Raw genomic sequence first — 17,893 nt, forward strand, 5'->3', positions numbered from 1 at the left:
GATGTTGATGATCCATCATCCGGTATTAAAACCCCATTAATGCATCAAGCAGGCAAACTGCCGATCCCGATTCCTTGTTTGTATCACTATCGCTGGCTCAAATTAGGCATTTCTTATTGAGGCATTCATATCATAATGATGACCTAGCATATATATCTTTACTTTTCTCTGTAATCAATGAACGACGACACACTGCAACCGTGGAACATAATGATGGGCCCTACAATCACACATCTCGTGGATATTATATCAGCAGATTCTTTGACGGTTATTACATATACTTCATTGAAACGGGAAAAAGATAGTATGTTTGACAACGATTCTACTTGAAGTGATTGCTGTGGTGTGTGTGTGTGTGCACGAGTTACAATTCGAAAGATCGGAAGTTTTTTTTGATATTGACAAAGTTGAACCAATCGTTCGCAACGATTTCTTAAGCATAGTAATTTTTACTGATCTGTGCCTGACACCTATACATACGTACAACTTCTCCGATGTATTTCAAGCCCCTTCGCTTTCTTTTTTGTCCCCCATCTTCAACACCCCCGCACTCCTTTATGTGTATTTGCATATGTACTTTGTATGTATTATGCATACGCATATTATACTATGGAATAACACTATAACTCCGCCCTCGATCAGCAGGTACAAAGTTGACCTGAATTCTTTCTCCTGCCAAGAGAATAGCTGTAGTTAGAATGGTCCATATAGACCATTCTAGGTCCAGGTGCTCCTGAAAGAAAAAATTGCAATATTATGATGATACGTATATCGTTTTTTGTGAGGTTTATATATGGGTGCATTTATCGGTGTGTGCTGTTGTGCTATATGTTGTCGGTAGCGTATGCGTGTGTGTATATGTGTGTGTGTGTGTAAGTGAATATTAAAAGGGCTGCTATTTTACAAAAAAGAGAAGAGTAATGATAAGAGGAAGTAAAAAGATGAGGTATATAAGGTATACATAAAGTATCTGAATTAGAAGTGGAAGTGTTGCTACTTGGTTTTGCTGATTCTCTTGTGTGTAATAGCAGAAGAATCTACCGCAGCTTATACAACCGTAACTTGACAATGGCCCATGTCAAGACAACAAGGCACAACAGGGTGCAGCCGATGCCCACAATGTATGTTTCTCTGAAACATACGGTACCCTGGCATAGATGAGCACCTTGCCGTTGGGCTTCACGATCGTACAACGCGCCAAACAGAATGTTGAAAATTTGACTACCGAACGCTGGAGCATAGAGAAGCCAACCCCAATTACGAGCAAATGCCTATACAGTAGTAATGATATCGTACAATTATTAGTATATAAGGAGCAAGAATAAGATAAGGACAAATGGTGATGATGATAAGAGAAAGAAAGAGATAGTGTGTTAATATCAAGCTACACGCGCGCGCCTTACCTGAGTGCCGAATTCAGTGGTTGCCGCCGGGGCAACTCCAAATACAGTGCCATACATGACAGCCATGGCTACAGTACACGGCAGAAGGGCCTCAGCTGTCGACACGCAGGTGATGAGATAGACCATGCTAGCCAATAATCCAACAGTCGCACCGACAAACACCCACAGACGATGAACACCCCAACGACTCTTGAGCACATCGCTCAACGTACCGAACGCCGCACGGGCTGAACAATTGGCCAAACTAAACACCGACACATGAACGTTTCGTAAATGTTGTGGTGAGGCGCTGCCGACTGCAGGCAATGCCAATAAGATTTGACCGACGCTGGCGAGGTACACATAACCCAGACCGAGAACGACAAAGAGGGCGACAAACAATGCAAAACCGGCAGGATGGCAAAAGAATTCCATACTGGATAATTCACGGCCGCTGGTATCGCTTGCTGCGATACTGTTTTGATCAGTATCATCACCGACAGTAATGGTAGCAAGTGAGTCGTTGTTATTGTTGTTATAACGCTGTTGTTGTTGATGATCTTGAAGTAATGGCTGGTGTTCTTCATCATTCTTAGTAGTATTCTTAACGGGCGGAATATCACTCGCAACGAGCGGGCCCAAAACAAAGGCGCCGATCGCCATGCCGCCCGACATGGCGAACGCCATGAATATGAGTAAACCATAGGCGTCGTCGCCATCATCCGGGGTGGAGAAAATGTTATCGTTGACCTGAGAAAAGACAACTCCACAGAGGCCCAGGCTGGCGCTGGTGAGGCCCATACTCATGCCTCGGTGTGCCTTGAAATTGTGCGACTATAAAGAAAGCGGCATATCAATGTTTTGTGCCACTGGGATAATAAACTACTACATCATAGCCATGTACTACAACGGCAAGAACTCTCTTTTCTATTTACTAAGCTACTTACTTGAGAATCAAGTGCGCATAGATAAGCAGCAGCGCCGGCAATGCCTAGACAAGCGAGATAAATCGCACAAAGAACAAAGTGACTAGGGAGCCGACCCGCATAAGTTTGTGCCAACAGGAATGGACCAGTAAATGCCAAAAGTCCCGACACACGCAATGTTCTATTGAAATGTGGGCATGTTGTGTGAGTCAGATAGTAATAATGATGTGTAATGATGACGATAATAATGACGGATGGTTTTGCATTTTTATTATCTTACCCTCGAATGCCCAAGTGTTCGACCATCCATGCACACAATGGGCCTGAGAAGGAGACACCGACGAAGCTGGCAGTGCTGACAAGACTGTTTTCCAGAGCAGACCAGTTGAACTTGGTTGTCAATGAAGTGCCGAATGCTGGATAGACATATTGAGGGCCAGCCATATTGGCCACCAAAATTGCCGTGAGAAACGACACTGTTAATGCGAATTGTGTCGGTCGGTGCAGCATCTTATTCTTGTTGTTAATGGCTCTGTGTAGTCCTTCGTTCTACTTGCAGTAGTTGTATAGAAGAGTGGTCTGGCTATGATGCGAGGAATAGAAGGGTGAGAAGGATGAAAGAAAGGCGTAGGGAAAGGGAAAAGAAGGAAAGTGGTGAAATAGAACGAAGATATAGGTCTACCCTTATATATCATTTTCATGTTGCACGCTGATCTGGAAAAAAAGAATCTCGCTTGTCTTCCATCCATCACAAGGGCATTGAACCCCACAGCCTACGCCATTCAGTCAGTCAGTCAGTCAGTCAGTCAATTAGTCAATTAACGACCAACAAAAAGCCTAATAAAGGAAGCAAGCAGAAAATATCAAAGGCCCGCTCTCACCTTCGAAAAAGATTACCCGGGAAAGGGTTAGATGCTCAGAAAGGGGAAAGACTTTTTCTTCTTGGCTATGCTTGTCTAGAGGCAGCACCTACTACACACGTGTAATGCGAGTTCCTTTCCCCCAACTAACACAGTCTCCTCTCAGCAATCTTCCCCCACACCATATAGCCACCAGCACACATCCCTTGATTTATTTTGCTCATATTTACTGTAGGTCTTGAGATTCTTTCAAAAAAAAAGTAGTAGTTGGGCCTAATAGTACAATGCGCAATTTTCGCTCGTTAAACAACGACAACAACGAAATTGCCTCTTAATAAAGAACTACATGCATTTTTTTTCTTACTCACGAGGTGTGAGCTGCTATATGACTGGTCCATCGGCAAATAAGGGAAGAAAAAACAGCATGGAACGTACAGACATCGTTTGTCAGTCCGTCCGTCTGGTCGGCCGGTGAGTCGGTCTACCGCCACCAGCTCATCATCATGCTTGCGCTACATTGATGATACATAATTCGTGATCTGACCCCGCCATCCATGGTCTCTTGTAATACCCCAGATGGCACAGGAGAGAATATATATACATCATCAGCAGGGCAAAAAGAAACATAAGGGGTACGGGATAAGGAAAAGAATGGTTGGACGGATAGTATACGCGAGCGTGCGTGCGGGGTTTTGGGGGTGGGTGCTAAGTGGAGATGGAGGGTTTACTTTTTTGGGGGTGATGGGTGGGGAATGAAAGTGAATGTGCGTGAGCAACAAATGAGTGATGTGCTGTGCGTAGCTTCTTGACAGCCATTGTACCTTTCCCTTCGATTCCATTTGCGACATGCAAATAGCATACGCTGATGACAACCATAAGATCTCCCTATGTATTTTCTTGTTTGGTTACCCGATTTGGGCTTTCTTCTACTGCTGCTCTCTCCTTTTCTTTTTACTGAAGGAAAGATGGATGATGATGTTGATGCGATCATGTCAGTTTGTATAATCTTTTATGGAAGATAAAATTGCATCATCAATCGACGAGATATCAATCTGCTTTTTCTTTTTATCGTAAGCCGAGGACGACTTAAACTACTACTACTCCTCCATACTACAGTCTATAAGCAACTACTATAACAATGATGCGCGTACATAAACAACGTAAAAATTATCTTGTTTTATCTTCAGCCAATGTTGTTGTTGTTGCAGGTCACACATCATCATATGGTTCTTTATTTTTATTTCGCATATACTTGCAGGAGGGCTATGCGGTGGAAGATAAATGAAGATGATCCCCCTTCTTCTTTATTGTATCTGGTGGTTATGATATTCGAACCAGCGAGTCTTCTGCCGTGTGCTGTTAGGAAGGTAACGTGGTACCTTCTACTTTTAAGCGATTTGAGAGGTGCATCTTTGTTTCACCAAGAACTTTTTTTTTCTTCCGTGCCCGGATTACCTGGTATGCAATGAAATAGCGGGAATGGTGTGTGTGCGCATGTAAAAGCCATGGCAACCATGTATGTCGCCATAGTTACCGTCGTTCCATTATAGTACAAGAATCATGGTATCCTGGTTTGAAATCCATAACAACGGACACGTACTCACCTAAGTTACCCACTGCAACAGCCACCGCCGCCCCCACATTTTTCTCTCACTTAATTTCAGGGTAAATTCCATGGTATAACCTATTGTAAATCATTTTTCTGTACGACTCCGGAGAAAAAAGTGTAGGAAATCTCAGACAATACAATAATTTTTAACTTGTTTGTCAACAATGTCAATGAATCGATTATGGAATCCAGTACGATCATTTGCAACACGATCTGCATTGAAAAACAATAGTGTTGGAATCACGAACAACAACTACAACAAAATTACGAACACTACGACACAAGAACAATTTGCGACGATGGAAAAGCAAATACTAGACGAATACATGATACCCGGCAAATTCCTCAGATATTTCAAGGCGCAGAAAAAACTACAAAAATCACTAGCAACAGCTAGTACTGATACAGTTAGGGGAAACCAACTTTTTCTCTTCTATTCCATGTAGTACTTTGAATTGACAAAAAATAATTTTACTGTATATAGTCTACAGCGGCAGCAAGTATAAGTGCAGGGTTGGATCATGTGCATAAAAAGAGTGCACGATCTATCAACATGGACGAGACTGACTCGGCACCCACAGTTGCACAACAAAGACTGGCTCAGCGCATCCAGCGTGGACTCACCAAAGTGTTTGCGATTGAACCATTGCCCACACGATGGGTGACTCCTTCCTATGTTTCAATTCACACGGTAAGAGAACGATGAACTAGAGCCCTACACACATTATCTCTACACGTATTACACACACACACACACATGATATTGCATGATATTAAAAGAAAAATGATCATACATAGGTTAAAGCATCACGCAATCTACGGAAATGCCAAATTTTGTACGAACCAGCTACTGAAAAGAAACATGAAAGGGTAAGGAGACGCGAGGATCAGTAGAATCTCGCCGCCATACACCCACACTATCGGAACGATGAAAAGAAACCGTTGTTTCTATATTTGGCAGGGGATGGCGAAGAAAGAGACTAATTTGTAATGTACATGCAAACATGTGTAAAATGAAATATTTATATTATGTTGAAATTTCTCTAGGGCCACGTCCATCGTGCACTACAGACACATGCTAGTTGTCTTGAGCAATTGATACGAGTACATGCAGGCCTGCAAAGACCAGTGTCCATAAAATTTGTTTCGGATACCCAGACGAGTGAGCTAGACGCTATTTTCAAGAAAATTTCTGCAGAAGGAGAAGAACAAGAAGAACAATAACAATAACATGGTCTCTAACAGAATAACTTAATTGGCTTCTGCAAATCCGATACGGTTGTTGCCGACATCAAACACCTAATGCAACAAAACCAAATTGCGACAAGACATCCAGTTAGCATCCAACTGTATCATGTACACTCTTTCTACAATGTACTCATCCTTCTCCTTTCTTCCTATCCTCAACATCCAATCATCATTTTCATCATCAGCACCACCACCATTTATCAAGCAATAAAGACACACAAACATATCACATATCATACAATAATAAATAAAAGAAACACATTACCGTATAGAACTGTTTCATAAACACATCTCCCAAGATCCAAGTCTCGTCTTCACTGTCCTCGTCGTCTTCATCTGAACCCAAGGACTGGCCAGAAATGCCTGATAAACACATGGAGCTCGTGTGACCTGTGGGCCGGAGAACATAATTGTGTGGGGAAATAGCGAGGGTCTTGCCGCCGAGGGTCAACAGCAGTTCTGGAAGCGAGTCCACATGACGACAAGGGATAGACCACGTTGCATCCCCATTGTTGAGCGCGCCCGGGATGACACTGTGAATAGCCGCAGCGTCGTCTGGTGTCGTGATAATAAGCGTCGTGCCACTGTCAATGATCACGTTGCGGGACCCGCCCTTGACACCATCCGATCCTAAAGCGAATTCGCTCATCTCCACCATCCAGAACTTGGTATCGATCACGTCCACATATTGGATCGAGCCCTTGTACCGCGACGGATCAATCCCGCCAAAATCGATCTCGCCCGTGTTTGCTTGTGTGTAAAAGGCAAACACAGGCTCATCCAACACACCTTGCTCCATCATGGAATAGAACGGTGGCGTATACGAAGGTGAGGAAGACAAGTCTTCTAATCCCAGCCCAAAGATCCCGTCAAAGGGCGAGCCGATAAAGTCGCGCGACAATACTGTCGCGTCTGCAACGATCTGGTCTGTGATTTGTAATGCACCGTCGGCTAAACTGACGGTGTCGTGACCAAGTCCTGCGCTAATGTGGCCAGTGCCGTACCATACATTGATAGGGTCTTCGTCGTCGTTGTCGCTGTATGTCGTTGAGTCAGCTGTAATGTACTTGCGGTGGTTGTAACATATGTCGACCGTTGTGCACTTCGATGATACTACCCAGAGGTCGGCACTGCCTGTATCAAAGACCACGTTGAATTCCTGGGGCGGGTTACCTAGTGAGATGGCGCCATAGTAACCTAAAATAGTAATCCATATTACATTGTTTATTTTCTTTTGATCTTGCCTAACCCTTTGCTTATCACTACTTTCTTTGGTATTCTTCGTTGACTGCTTATGTTATCGACAATTACCACTGCCATTTTGGTATCCCACTTGCTTTTCTTTGCCTGATACAATGAACGAAGATGGAAGTGTCCCGTTTCCGAACCGACGCAAACGGACCTTGTGCTTTGCCGGGTAGGGTGCTGCTGTCACGTAGGATATCCAGAACAGTAATGCCGATGCTGCTGATAGATATGTCGATTTCATTGCTTCCTCTCCAAAGTCGTTGTCGTACCAGTCGTATATACCACAAGAGAACAAAAGAAAGAAAAGAAGAAAGACTTTATTGCGAAAAGTAAAAAAAAAGAAGAGGGTAAGAATCGTAAGTTTTTATATATGATACAAATCTCCCATGATATTTATACATTCTACAAACAACACCTTTGATTTGGCGGCATATATGCCACAATCATTGTTCGGATTTGTCTGCATGTAATGTCCCTGGGCTTATACACAATTAGAGCCCGAGGCAACAAAGTTCGACTTGGACAAAGTTGAAGAAAAAAATTCTTAGTTGAGCTGGGGAGAGAGTCTGCTATTGTTGACATCTCTCGAAAATTCGCCGTTTGTTTACTTGAAATGCGGGGGGAGAGGATCAACAACGTTTAGACTATTGTTGTTGTTGTTGCTGCTGTTGTTATAACAACGATGGGTCGTCTTGTTCCTTTTCAACTACGTGGAACACCGGGGATGCCTGGTGGTAGTAGAAGCCGATGCCCATCTGATATGTCCCTGGTTCTATCGAATCATCCACTGTCCAGTCGTATTCAAACTCGGTGAATAGCAAATGCGTCTCGATATTCCGAATATATCGTTCCGTTTTCGGTGCATTCGGCGGTAACAATCCGGCTATACACATATAGAAAACGGTATTTATATTTAGTATACTCACCTTTCTTCTCACTACTCTGCCACAAACCCCAAATCCCTCTATCCAACTTGATCCCTCTTCCAAAATAAAACATAATCGAATGTAGAATGAAAGCATGTTCTCCTTTACCAACGGTCCGGGATGTTCGAGAAGCAGCGTAACCGTACAGAGGGTATTTGGTATCCGGAGATAGTTCCCTTTTCACAGGAAAAGAAAAAAGTATTTAGATTTACACTTGATAGCAGAAAATAAGAATAACCTAACAGAGGTGTCCAAGAAAGAATAATAGGGCTTTCTTCTTGTTCCTACTGCTTTCCTTATTGTTATACCACTTTACCAGGTGATTTTGACAGCGTCACCTTGTTTTACGATTTGGCCATGCTTTGGCGATGTTATAACAAAGGGTGGGTATGGTTCATTCATATAGGCATTGACAACGCAGGAGGTTGTTGCCAAGGCAATCATTGCAAGTAAAGACAAGATGGATTGTGGTAACATGCTTTGTACAATTTCGTTATTGTTTTAAATTGAAAAATAAAAGAAAGGAAAAAGACAAGAAAAGAATTAAAAAAAGAAAGAATTGAATGGTTACACCACTTTTTTTCTTTACACGAGGCGATCCCCTCCTTCTTTTTTTGGATCTCTGCCACTATACGATCAATCGTCGCCAACACCATATCGACTAAATGTAGAAGAAAGAATGAGTATGATCAGATATTCAACTTTTCATTATCTCCACGACAAAGAAAGAACCACATCCCTCCTCCTTCTCCTCCTCCAGATACGACAACGAAAAAAATTGGGGATACGTACGTTTTCAGTTCTTTGAGCTCCTCTTCCTTCTTTTGAAGATTCATTTTTTTCGTAACCTTATTTTGTTGGTAGTAAAGCACAATCAGGTATCGTCCGAGAATGTTAAAACCTTGCAAGTGTTCGCAGGCATTTTTGGCGTCGTAAATGTCTTCGTATACTACAAATGCTGTTCCTCGTGTATCTGGTGCGTTGCCACTACATTCATTATACATTGTACATGTACATGTGAGTATATTATATTGGAATAAGCGTTTATATTCGAATGGTGTGGGCGTGTTAGCATTTACAAGGAAAAGAGAAACACGTACACTCGGATCTGACGTATAGCACCATATTTGCCAAACACATCGTACAGTTCCTCGGCTGTAATTTTAAATGGTAAATTCCTGTTTGTAATCGTAACGTAATAAGAGAGCTTTGTTTAGTCTCGGATCTCGTTTCATATAGATCTATATTTCGTAAACGGAGTCGCTTCGTCGTCTTTGACATTAAACAATTACCTTACTAATAGTGCTCGATTGACTTCCGGCGGTAATCGTGCCTATAATAAAAGAGATTGTTAAGCTTTCATATTATCTTGTAATCTGCAACAATCAATGGGTTTACAAAGTAGGATCTTTACCGATCGTGGACCCGTTGGTGCACTCATTTATGTATGTTATGTATAAAGTGTACGTGAGAGAAGTGTGAAGGACTTTGAATTCGACTGTCCGAACAGAATTTGAAGATTGAAGTCTATGCCGCAGCGACCTTTTTTGAAAGCAAAGAGCATATGGCAATAATCACTTTTGATATGAGTGAATTCGCGAGCATGCTGCTAGTCATGCAGCTATTTGAGCTGGGGTAAAGACGAAAGTATATGAATAAATGTTTGATTTGACGCGCTTTAGTATCAAGTGGAAGCACTGGTCCATCATTACCCGCCGCTACTACTGCTACTACTGCATCGCCTCGTTTTTAATACAATTCTAAGGTTATCCATCCTTGACAGATTATCCGAATGTTTGACTCTGCATATTTGCTTATTAACACTCTTTGCAACTATCATATAGCATCTTTACTAGCCAGAGTAACATAAAGTGAACCTGTCAAACAAGAGGACAGCAAGGACGTGACAAGGAAGAAGCCTTGCGGCAACAGTCACTATTTCCGAATTTTTGCAACTCTGCCCTTTTCTCCCGCGCAAGAAAAAAGGTTCTTTTTCTCTTCCATTGAATTATATTACCAAAAAAAATGGCATCGATTCCCGATCCCAAAAGGCAATTCAAAGAATTTCAACAGTCATTTTTCAAAGCTCTTGTCTCTGCCACTGCAGCCAGCAATGCGATTCCAGTCAATGACGTCGGTTATTTGAGATCGCTCGATCGCCAGTTCGCCAAAGATCTCGACACGTGTGGATCTCGACTTTTGAAAACGTCGAACCAGTTACTTCAACATTGCAGCGCTGACACAGGTGTCGAAGCCAGCACATACGAAGACGTGGACGATGTGAATGAACGTTATGGCGGTGTTGTTGACGTTGTTGACGGTTTGCTTGAAAAAGCTGTAAGTCTTGGCCACACTTCTGCCCTCTCACACTTTTATTTTATCCTTCTGTATATATTTCCATTGGGGGAAAAACACTCATCTAAAAAATGATTATATAGGATGTCTGCTTGGATGAAATGTTAGGCCGTACTGGCAAAGGCAATGATCAAATAAAGCAACAAGCGGCCGAAGTAGCACAGGTGTCCAAGGGCAAATTGGAATACAAGCTGTTGCACGCAAGCAATATCGTCCGTCCTCAGATGAAATTCAAGGATGCTGTCGATAACTCAAACAGCACTCCGTTTATTCGCAAAATCAAGCACAAGCCCCATGCCCAAGTGCCTTTGGAATATGGTGTCACTCCCGACATGGTTGAAGGAATCGAAGGAGGCAAACTGACACACTCATTGCCTCATCCATACGAATACGAGATTCAGCACATCAAGTACCCTGACTTTATGTTTCAAGCAAAGGAACGCATCATGTACGAGCCTTTTGATACGACCACTGCAGCTTGGGTAGACGACGATGCATCGTTGGAAAAAATGATGGACGAGCTAGCAAAGGCACACGAAATCGCTATCGATTTGGAACATCACAACTACAGAAGTTACCAGGGCTTTACGTGTTTGATGCAAATCAGTACCCGCGAGCATGACTTTATTGTGGATACTTTGCAGTTGCGCGACCGTCTTTGGCAGTTGAACGAATACTTTGCTGATCCCAACGTCGTCAAGGTATATTGTGTTCTGATGTATAGCCATGCGGTTAGATAATAAGTAACTACTCGTTTGGTAATCAATGTCTTTTTTTATCTTGTATTACAGGTGTTACACGGTGCGGATAGTGATATCATTTGGCTGCAACGCGATTTTGGATTGTACATTGTCAATCTCTTTGATACGTACTTTGCTTCTCAATTGTTGGGTAAGTATTTTGTACAGGATGTGTTTCTCTTGATGGCGTACTTTTGTTCTCTAATTCAATATCGGCTTTTCTCATTCATTATAGAATTCCCACAAAAAAGCTTGGCCTATTTGCTGAGAACATACTGCAATGTTGAGGCCGACAAAAAATATCAGCTTGCCGATTGGAGAATTAGGTAAGGGTAAAACTGAGTAATGCTCTTGGATGATAAAGCGGGTACTGATCTGGTGAATATCTATTTGGTACAGACCTTTGCCTGAGGAAATGCTCAAATACGCCCGGGCAGATACGCACTACCTTTTATACATTTACGACTGCGTACGGAACGAACTGATAGAACGATCGGCCGCCAACGACAACTTATTACGAGCAGCACTTCAACGGTCCGCCGGTGTCGCAGCACAAAAGCACGAAAAAGAAGTCTATGATTTGGAAACTGGCGAAGGACCTAATGGTTGGAAGGGTCTGTTACGAAAATGGCAACACCCGATGACTACTCAGCAAATGGCAGTCTTTAAAGCATTACATCAATGGCGCGATGTGACAGCACGCGAGCAAGACGAATCTGTACGCTTTGTCTTACCTAATCATATGTTGTTTTCACTCGTTGAACGCATGCCATCTGATTCTGCCGGCGTGATGGGATGCTGCAATCCGTGTCCACCACTGGTTCGAATGAACGCACAATCGATTGGTATTCTGATACAAAAGACGCGCATGGATGCAGTATTACCATCATCAGCACAATCATCAGCAGCAACACAACAACAGCCGATAAAGACCGAAACACTTACTGAAAAGAAACCAGCAACGTCAATTACAAGTATACCAATCAAGAAAATCAAAGTTGCAAAAATGGAAGTTGATCCTTCGGCATTCGATTTGTCAAAGGTGGATCACTTACGACGAGAACATGCAGAAATGGTTGGCAAGGCCGTGTCGAGTTTGTTTGGTGAAGCTATGGATGACGCAATTGATGATGCTTTAAACGAATCTACGCGTGCCTTAGTAGATGAAATTCGATCCAACTTGAGATTGACCTTACCTTTCGAAGGATTGAAGTTCAAGCAGAAAGTAAAGGAAGAACCATTGTCGTCGCCATCCGCAGCAACAGCCCAGGCCGAACAATCATCCAGCAACCAACAGCAGCCAGCCGAACTTTTGTATGTGGCGCCTGAAAAACGCGAAACAAAGAAGCGAAAGGCGGTAGAAGCATCATCATCAACAACAACAACAACACAACAAGAACACGCTGTACAAGAAGAGCAAGATGCTATCGTGCTAAAAGATACCATGCGCAAGACGAAAAAGAAGAAAGGTAGCAAGAAAAAGAAGAGCAAGACTCCTCCTCAAGAGTAATACATAATCAACATAAAGCCACAAAAGCACCAGCAACACACCCGCGTTCTTGTAGATATAAGTAACATAGCAAAATAAATTGTAGTGGAGTGGTTTCTACTCTTGTTGAACATGACAGTCTTTAGGCGGTAATGTCATCCAGTACATATGCAGCAACTTGGTTGCATAATTGTCCAACGGAGAACGTCACCATCGTCAAAAGAGACGATGTGGTTACGGATAAATACCATACATGAGTGGAGGGGGAAATGGTATATGGGTTAAAAAAATTATGTTTATTCTGGAAGACTAAATGGACCGGCGCCTATGGCCATGTGGTCGGTGGAACTGCTCTTGATAGTCCAAAAATATATGCATTAACATTACCGGCAAATTAAGTCAAGCAAATTTTTCATACCTTCAACAAGCGATTTCTTCTTCTGCTCTTTGCAAACCGTGGAAAGCGTCATATGGTGCGTTATCTACTATGGGGCAAATGATATTCATACGAAAACGGAAACGACTGTCTTTTCGAAGTACTTTATTGACGTCGTTACTGTAATCTTCGAAGCCTGCATATAACGTTAATTATTTGTGTATGTCAGTCATGCTATACGATGAGAGGATACTACACATACCAAAAACAGGTCCAGCATTGGTCTTCGTGTTGTAGGACCTGAGACATTTCTAAGTCTGATTACGTGCTGCTTGTCTCTGGTCTGCGAGATTCTGTGTTTGATTGTGGCCTAAAGAGACGATGTTTGTAATGAGTTTATCTCTACTGGCAGCGCACTAATGAAAGATATTACCATTGCCTTGGTGTTTAAAAACTTGATTAATGATATCAGATATAGCAATAGCAACACGCAAATTCTCTATAGCTCTGCATTTTTGCGCAAATCTGCTGCTGCCATCTTTTTCGACGTTTCTTTTTTTCGATTCAGCGACGTGTCTATCCCAATTCTCTTCCATCTCTTTCATTGCTTCTTCATCATTGACATTAACGCCCGACTGTCTTAGAGCTTTCAGCGCATCTTCTTCAAGCTTGAGTGTGCGTACGTATCTGCGGTGGATGTATTGGCCTATAAGAGCAAACGTTCAGTGGATTTGCTGCAATTTGCCATGTTGGTGCGATTGATACACCTAAATTGTCATCTTTTTGTTGGGCGTAAAAGTTCAGAGCAATCGTCAGCGCGAGTCGTCTGTTGAGGGACGACATATGTCGTGTCATCGATACAAATCCGTTGAGGAATGACCAGAGTCTTTCCAGATGTTCGCCGTCTTGTAATCCAAATCCCGTCTTTAAACGAGGGTGAAAATGAACCTGGCATTCGGGATTATGCCCAGTTATATGGAAAATGCCGATAGCAATATCAACATCCTTGATGCTGTGTAGACGAGGCGTTTTCTGGGTAATAGAAAAGAACAGTTGGCATCCCCCACATAGCTTTGCAAAATGGTTTTCAAGGATTGTCGATTACCTGCAGAGTAGTACGAAGCTTGCAACCGACATCGTACATGATTCGGATATTTGATCCGTACAGAGGTGTGTCAATCACTTTATACAAGCAGCTGAGCATGTACGTGTATCTAACATCATTCAGCATCGTTTAGATAAGATCTGATACATTTAATGTATACTTCAAGAAACTCACTGTTCGCCTGGCGTATTCATATCCATGATGGCCACCGGATGACCATGACCACACGTACACGCGAATGCTCCTGTCTGGTCCAGATGGCTTGTTTTTACTCTCTTCTTCGAGTTGAGAGCTTTTGCCAAGTCTCACATCCGTCAGTTGCCTGGGAATTAAGGTTATTCAATATAAATGCACGCTCCATGTATGTCCTAAATATTCATACCGAGCTTTCATAGTGTATTACCTGCTCCGGCTGGACCCACCACAGGCGATCGACTTCCTCTTGGCCTTCAAAGGCGACTTCCTTCGGGTCCTTTGTCTTGGCAAAACGACGTAGTGACTGGTTTCCATCTCCAGCTATGATCTTGGGACCAGACTAAAAACAAACGCTGGACATGTTTAACTCCTTAATATAGATAATTGTTTCACAGCACATAAATTAGAAACATACCGCATATCTGCATGTAGGACATGCGTCATCCAGGTCACACAGATTACGATGCTTCTTCTCAAGATTGAGCATTAATCTCCCATAAATTGGGAGAGCTTCCGTCAGTCATTGCTTGAACGATGCAGGTATCGGAAGCTAATAGAAAGTGTGTAATCACATGAAGTGCATCCTATTTACTTATCTTTCCATCTATTAAACTAATTATACCTTGAAGTGATACTCTGCTCGAGCCCATTCAGCGATTGCATGGATCGAGACACGGCAAATGTAATGCGTATTATGGAACCTGCGCATTTGTTCATTGTGAATGGCGTGCTGCGGATCGGATGGTGTCAATGGAAAGAGATGACGACGCATCATGACAACTGGCAACGAATGTTTGGGGCATTTTTTTGCAGTAAGTGATCTTGTCAGGGCGAATTCCTAATACATATATTGATCAATTGATGGTCTACTTTCTAACTGTTTTTCCTTTTTTTATTCGTAAAGTTGAGGAACTGCTTCTATTCATACCACACTTGTAAACAGTCATGACGTAGGTCGACTTCTTCTCTTTGCACGCGCACGTCAAGAAAACGTCGTCGGTGGCCTTAAGTGACTGAGGTACTGGGACCTGAACACCATAGCCTTGAATATACGCCTCAGTGAGAAAAGGTAAGAGCTCGGCCCATTTCTTGGCACGTTCGTCTGTTCTCTTCCTTTTACGCATGACGAAAGGATTTTCAATGACGTTGACCCAATCATTTTCGTTGGTGTCAGATGGTGTAATCTGAGCTCGCGAATTGGAAGCATTACGTCCGATCAAAGAGGTCGTGTGTGTAAGCTTCTTCGTCCATACTTGTGAACTACTCCAAAAGTTCTTTTGCGTTTTTCACCAAGTTCAGACATCTATTGTTTGATAAGAGGAGAGGGGTAATAAACTACTGGCGGTAACTGCTATAAATGGCAAGTGTCATGTAGACCCCGCAGTTGCGGTTGCGGTTGTCGAGCTCTTCCTCGATAATACCGCCGACTATACAAGTCGGCAGCTGGGTATGAGAAGCAATACTAACAGCTCGTTTTTAATTGTGCCTACGCCTTATTCTGCTTACGCTTTCCGCTGGACGGCAATTTCCACTCAATTCCTTACCGTTTTCTTCGTGTATCTTACCCCAATTCATAAATGATTGGATGCGTACATGTTTATGTTTGTCAACAATTGGATATCCTGAATCATTACTTGAGGAATATTGGTGAGTGCGTAAACAGGGAAAGGCCGGAACACGCAAAGCTACTGCATCACATTAGGCAACTTCCAGTAGCCCGTGAGATTGCCTTTATCGGTTCTGCGAAGAAATTGCGTTTCGCTTTTTTCCGTACCTTTTTTTTGTAAAAAGCGTGCTAACGTTGGAATTAGCGAGGATATTATTTTGTACCGTAATGAAAAATACAACAGAAACCTTCATATACTTATCTCACAATTTCTGATTGTGCGAGTGAAAAGATTTACAGGTCACTATCAATCTTACAGCCATGCATTTTTTAACGCTTTCAGCGCATTGCCTTGGAGCGCAAAACAACATATAACACTACGATCATCATAATCATATGATAATGATGTGATGAAAAGATGCATTAAATGATCCAATTTCACTGGCACCTCATAATGTGTTTTGTAATGGTACGTCGCATAACGCTAAGTGGTATTGTAAATGACCTAACCAATAGCAAATCATCGATCAAGGTTACATAGCAGTACACAACATATTACCTTTTTTCGCACGGTCAGCCTGCGTATCAAAACGAGAAGGAGATATATCATATAAAAAACCATGGATAGTATGTAAACAGTGGAATAGCACCTTCAAAAGCTTTTTTTATAATGCAGAGGTATTTTAAACGATTACATCATCCAGCATGTAATGTACCGTAGTGGAGTAGTAATGACAAGAAATTGTTTTCTAGCCGTGAGAAGAAAAGTAGTGTATGTGATAATGAAGTAACAGTGCATGGACAATTGCCGCCGCTGTCAGTGCATTATTATCCTATCTGAAAACATTATGATACCGAAAAAATACAGTTCATGATTCTCCCACCTTTTGAATCTTTTTTTATCCGAATATGTTACAAAAAAGCACTGCATACACGTAATGTACTGGAGGTGGTTATCGGCCATGTCATAATTTTTTAGAAATATACACTGCTACTACACAGTAGTAAAACATGTACAACACAACAGTAACTGCTACATATAGATTTTTGAGCAAGATTCTCGAAAGTATGTTACTTCTCAGTGAGCAAAAAGGATGCTAATATATTTATCATCTTGCCTACTTTATTGACTCAAGTTAAAAGTCAACTGAGGTAAAGACCAGAATCAACAAGCTTTGAAAGAAACATTTATATCCGAAGGGATTGCATAAAAAGGAAGCAGGGGGAGACAATACTGTATGTGAGTGTATATAAAACTAGGTGCAGTGATATTATAATTATCAATGGAATTGTTGTCACAGCATTAGTGGGTGGCGGCTTATTATACACTTAAACGCAGTAATTACGTGACTCCGAGTATCGTCATCGTACAGTACCAGGTATTGCAGTTCTTAGCTCATCCTGCTCGCCACAATGCACGAAAGAAAGCGGTTTACTCTATATAGCAAGCCCCAGCATCATTGTTATACATTATTATATGCCTCACCCCCCCCCTTTCCTCCGTGAAAAAGAAACAAGGAAAACACCTCAACCCTGCTTATTAGGATGATGGCTTGCATATAACGTCGATGTGCAAGACACACATATAGAATTGTTTGGGCAAGTTGTCATACACTTCGGGATGGTGGTGAGGTGTGAAAAAAACTCCATATGCGCATGCATAACACGCACATATGGGCAGTTAAAAATTACACACATGATGATAATCCAATCAACATATACACGAGCACTCGTACGCACATTGTTATTACTATTCTTGATAATATTACGTATTTATTATTGTAACCACATCCCTCACTCTTGCTTTCTTTTGCTGCACAACTAGAGG

The 17,893-nt window shown here is 42.1% G+C and overlaps 8 protein-coding genes across 8 annotated transcripts; 3 read left to right on the forward strand and 5 right to left on the reverse strand.

Annotated features, from left to right (window-relative positions):
- Nucleotides 1-1,379: 1,379 nt before the first annotated feature.
- Nucleotides 1,380-2,752, reverse strand: BDB00DRAFT_757720 (major facilitator superfamily domain-containing protein; the record flags this gene model as incomplete). The annotated part of the gene is made up of 3 exons (XM_053119005.1): nucleotides 1,380-2,216; nucleotides 2,330-2,489; nucleotides 2,589-2,752. The coding sequence occupies 3 exons, from the start codon at nucleotides 2,750-2,752 to the stop codon at nucleotides 1,380-1,382; spliced, it is 1,161 nt and encodes a 386-aa protein (XP_052983059.1).
- Nucleotides 2,753-4,678: 1,926 nt separating this feature from the next.
- On the forward strand, nucleotides 4,679-6,126 carry BDB00DRAFT_73253 (uncharacterized protein). The gene is made up of 4 exons (XM_053118340.1): nucleotides 4,679-5,184; nucleotides 5,262-5,468; nucleotides 5,576-5,647; nucleotides 5,825-6,126. The coding sequence occupies exons 1-4, from the start codon at nucleotides 4,942-4,944 to the stop codon at nucleotides 5,999-6,001; spliced, it is 699 nt and encodes a 232-aa protein (XP_052983060.1). The 5' UTR covers nucleotides 4,679-4,941; the 3' UTR covers nucleotides 6,002-6,126.
- Nucleotides 6,029-7,514, reverse strand: BDB00DRAFT_757561 (aspartic peptidase domain-containing protein; the record flags this gene model as incomplete). Its single annotated transcript, XM_053118998.1, has 3 exons — nucleotides 6,029-6,076; nucleotides 6,291-7,222; nucleotides 7,337-7,514. The coding sequence occupies 3 exons, from the start codon at nucleotides 7,512-7,514 to the stop codon at nucleotides 6,029-6,031; spliced, it is 1,158 nt and encodes a 385-aa protein (XP_052983061.1).
- A 76-nt stretch (nucleotides 7,515-7,590) lies between these two features.
- BDB00DRAFT_807162 (uncharacterized protein) lies at nucleotides 7,591-8,731 on the reverse strand. Its single transcript, XM_053122316.1, has 2 exons — nucleotides 8,516-8,731; nucleotides 7,591-8,375 (listed from the first exon to the last, which is right to left on the reverse strand). The coding sequence occupies exons 1-2, from the start codon at nucleotides 8,674-8,676 to the stop codon at nucleotides 8,075-8,077; spliced, it is 462 nt and encodes a 153-aa protein (XP_052983062.1). The 5' UTR covers nucleotides 8,677-8,731; the 3' UTR covers nucleotides 7,591-8,074.
- On the reverse strand, nucleotides 8,732-9,817 carry BDB00DRAFT_807168 (uncharacterized protein). Its single transcript, XM_053122317.1, has 5 exons — nucleotides 9,614-9,817; nucleotides 9,492-9,532; nucleotides 9,300-9,377; nucleotides 8,992-9,186; nucleotides 8,732-8,860 (listed from the first exon to the last, which is right to left on the reverse strand). The coding sequence occupies exons 1-5, from the start codon at nucleotides 9,638-9,640 to the stop codon at nucleotides 8,836-8,838; spliced, it is 366 nt and encodes a 121-aa protein (XP_052983063.1). The 5' UTR covers nucleotides 9,641-9,817; the 3' UTR covers nucleotides 8,732-8,835.
- A 407-nt stretch (nucleotides 9,818-10,224) lies between these two features.
- BDB00DRAFT_785244 (ribonuclease H-like domain-containing protein) lies at nucleotides 10,225-12,804 on the forward strand (the record flags this gene model as incomplete). The annotated part of the gene is made up of 5 exons (XM_053120526.1): nucleotides 10,225-10,536; nucleotides 10,638-11,255; nucleotides 11,346-11,445; nucleotides 11,530-11,620; nucleotides 11,694-12,804. The coding sequence occupies 5 exons, from the start codon at nucleotides 10,225-10,227 to the stop codon at nucleotides 12,802-12,804; spliced, it is 2,232 nt and encodes a 743-aa protein (XP_052983064.1).
- A 1,018-nt stretch (nucleotides 12,805-13,822) lies between these two features.
- Nucleotides 13,823-14,548, reverse strand: BDB00DRAFT_757833 (uncharacterized protein; the record flags this gene model as incomplete). The annotated part of the gene is made up of 3 exons (XM_053119013.1): nucleotides 13,823-14,191; nucleotides 14,265-14,373; nucleotides 14,439-14,548. Coding segments are annotated over 3 exons (588 nt in total), but the record flags the coding sequence as incomplete, so codon positions are not given.
- A 540-nt stretch (nucleotides 14,549-15,088) lies between these two features.
- Nucleotides 15,089-15,358, forward strand: BDB00DRAFT_807186 (uncharacterized protein; the record flags this gene model as incomplete). Its single annotated transcript, XM_053122318.1, is given in 2 exon segments — nucleotides 15,089-15,291; nucleotides 15,303-15,358. A coding segment is annotated over 1 exon segment (151 nt), but the record flags the coding sequence as incomplete, so codon positions are not given.
- Nucleotides 15,359-17,893: the final 2,535 nt, after the last annotated feature.

Source organism: Zychaea mexicana (genome assembly GCF_025766255.1).
Source record: "Zychaea mexicana strain RSA 1403 chromosome Unknown BDB00scaffold_12, whole genome shotgun sequence".
NCBI lineage: Eukaryota > Fungi > Mucoromycota > Mucoromycetes > Mucorales > Lichtheimiaceae > Zychaea > Zychaea mexicana.

What these genes read in the sequence shown, in the direction of transcription:
- BDB00DRAFT_807162 (XM_053122316.1), bottom strand. Translation starts at nt 8,676, where the DNA reads ATGTTACCACAATCCATCTTGTCTTTACTTGCAATGATTGCCTTGGCA. An exon ending in GACGCTGTCAAAATCACCTG is followed by an intron (nt 8,376 to 8,515) that starts GTAAAGTGGTAT and finishes TCCTGTGAAAAG; the next exon opens with GGAACTATCTCCGGATACCA.
- BDB00DRAFT_73253 (XM_053118340.1), top strand. Translation starts at nt 4,942, where the DNA reads ATGTCAATGAATCGATTATGGAATCCAGTACGATCATTTGCAACACGA. An exon ending in CAACAGCTAGTACTGATACA is followed by an intron (nt 5,185 to 5,261) that starts GTTAGGGGAAAC and finishes TACTGTATATAG; the next exon opens with TCTACAGCGGCAGCAAGTAT. An exon ending in CTGAAAAGAAACATGAAAGG is followed by an intron (nt 5,648 to 5,824) that starts GTAAGGAGACGC and finishes AAATTTCTCTAG; the next exon opens with GGCCACGTCCATCGTGCACT.
- BDB00DRAFT_807168 (XM_053122317.1), bottom strand. Translation starts at nt 9,640, where the DNA reads ATGAGTGCACCAACGGGTCCACGATCG. An exon ending in CACCAACGGGTCCACGATCG is followed by an intron (nt 9,533 to 9,613) that starts GTAAAGATCCTA and finishes CTTTTATTATAG; the next exon opens with GCACGATTACCGCCGGAAGT. An exon ending in GCTATACGTCAGATCCGAGT is followed by an intron (nt 9,187 to 9,299) that starts GTACGTGTTTCT and finishes TAATGAATGTAG; the next exon opens with TGGCAACGCACCAGATACAC.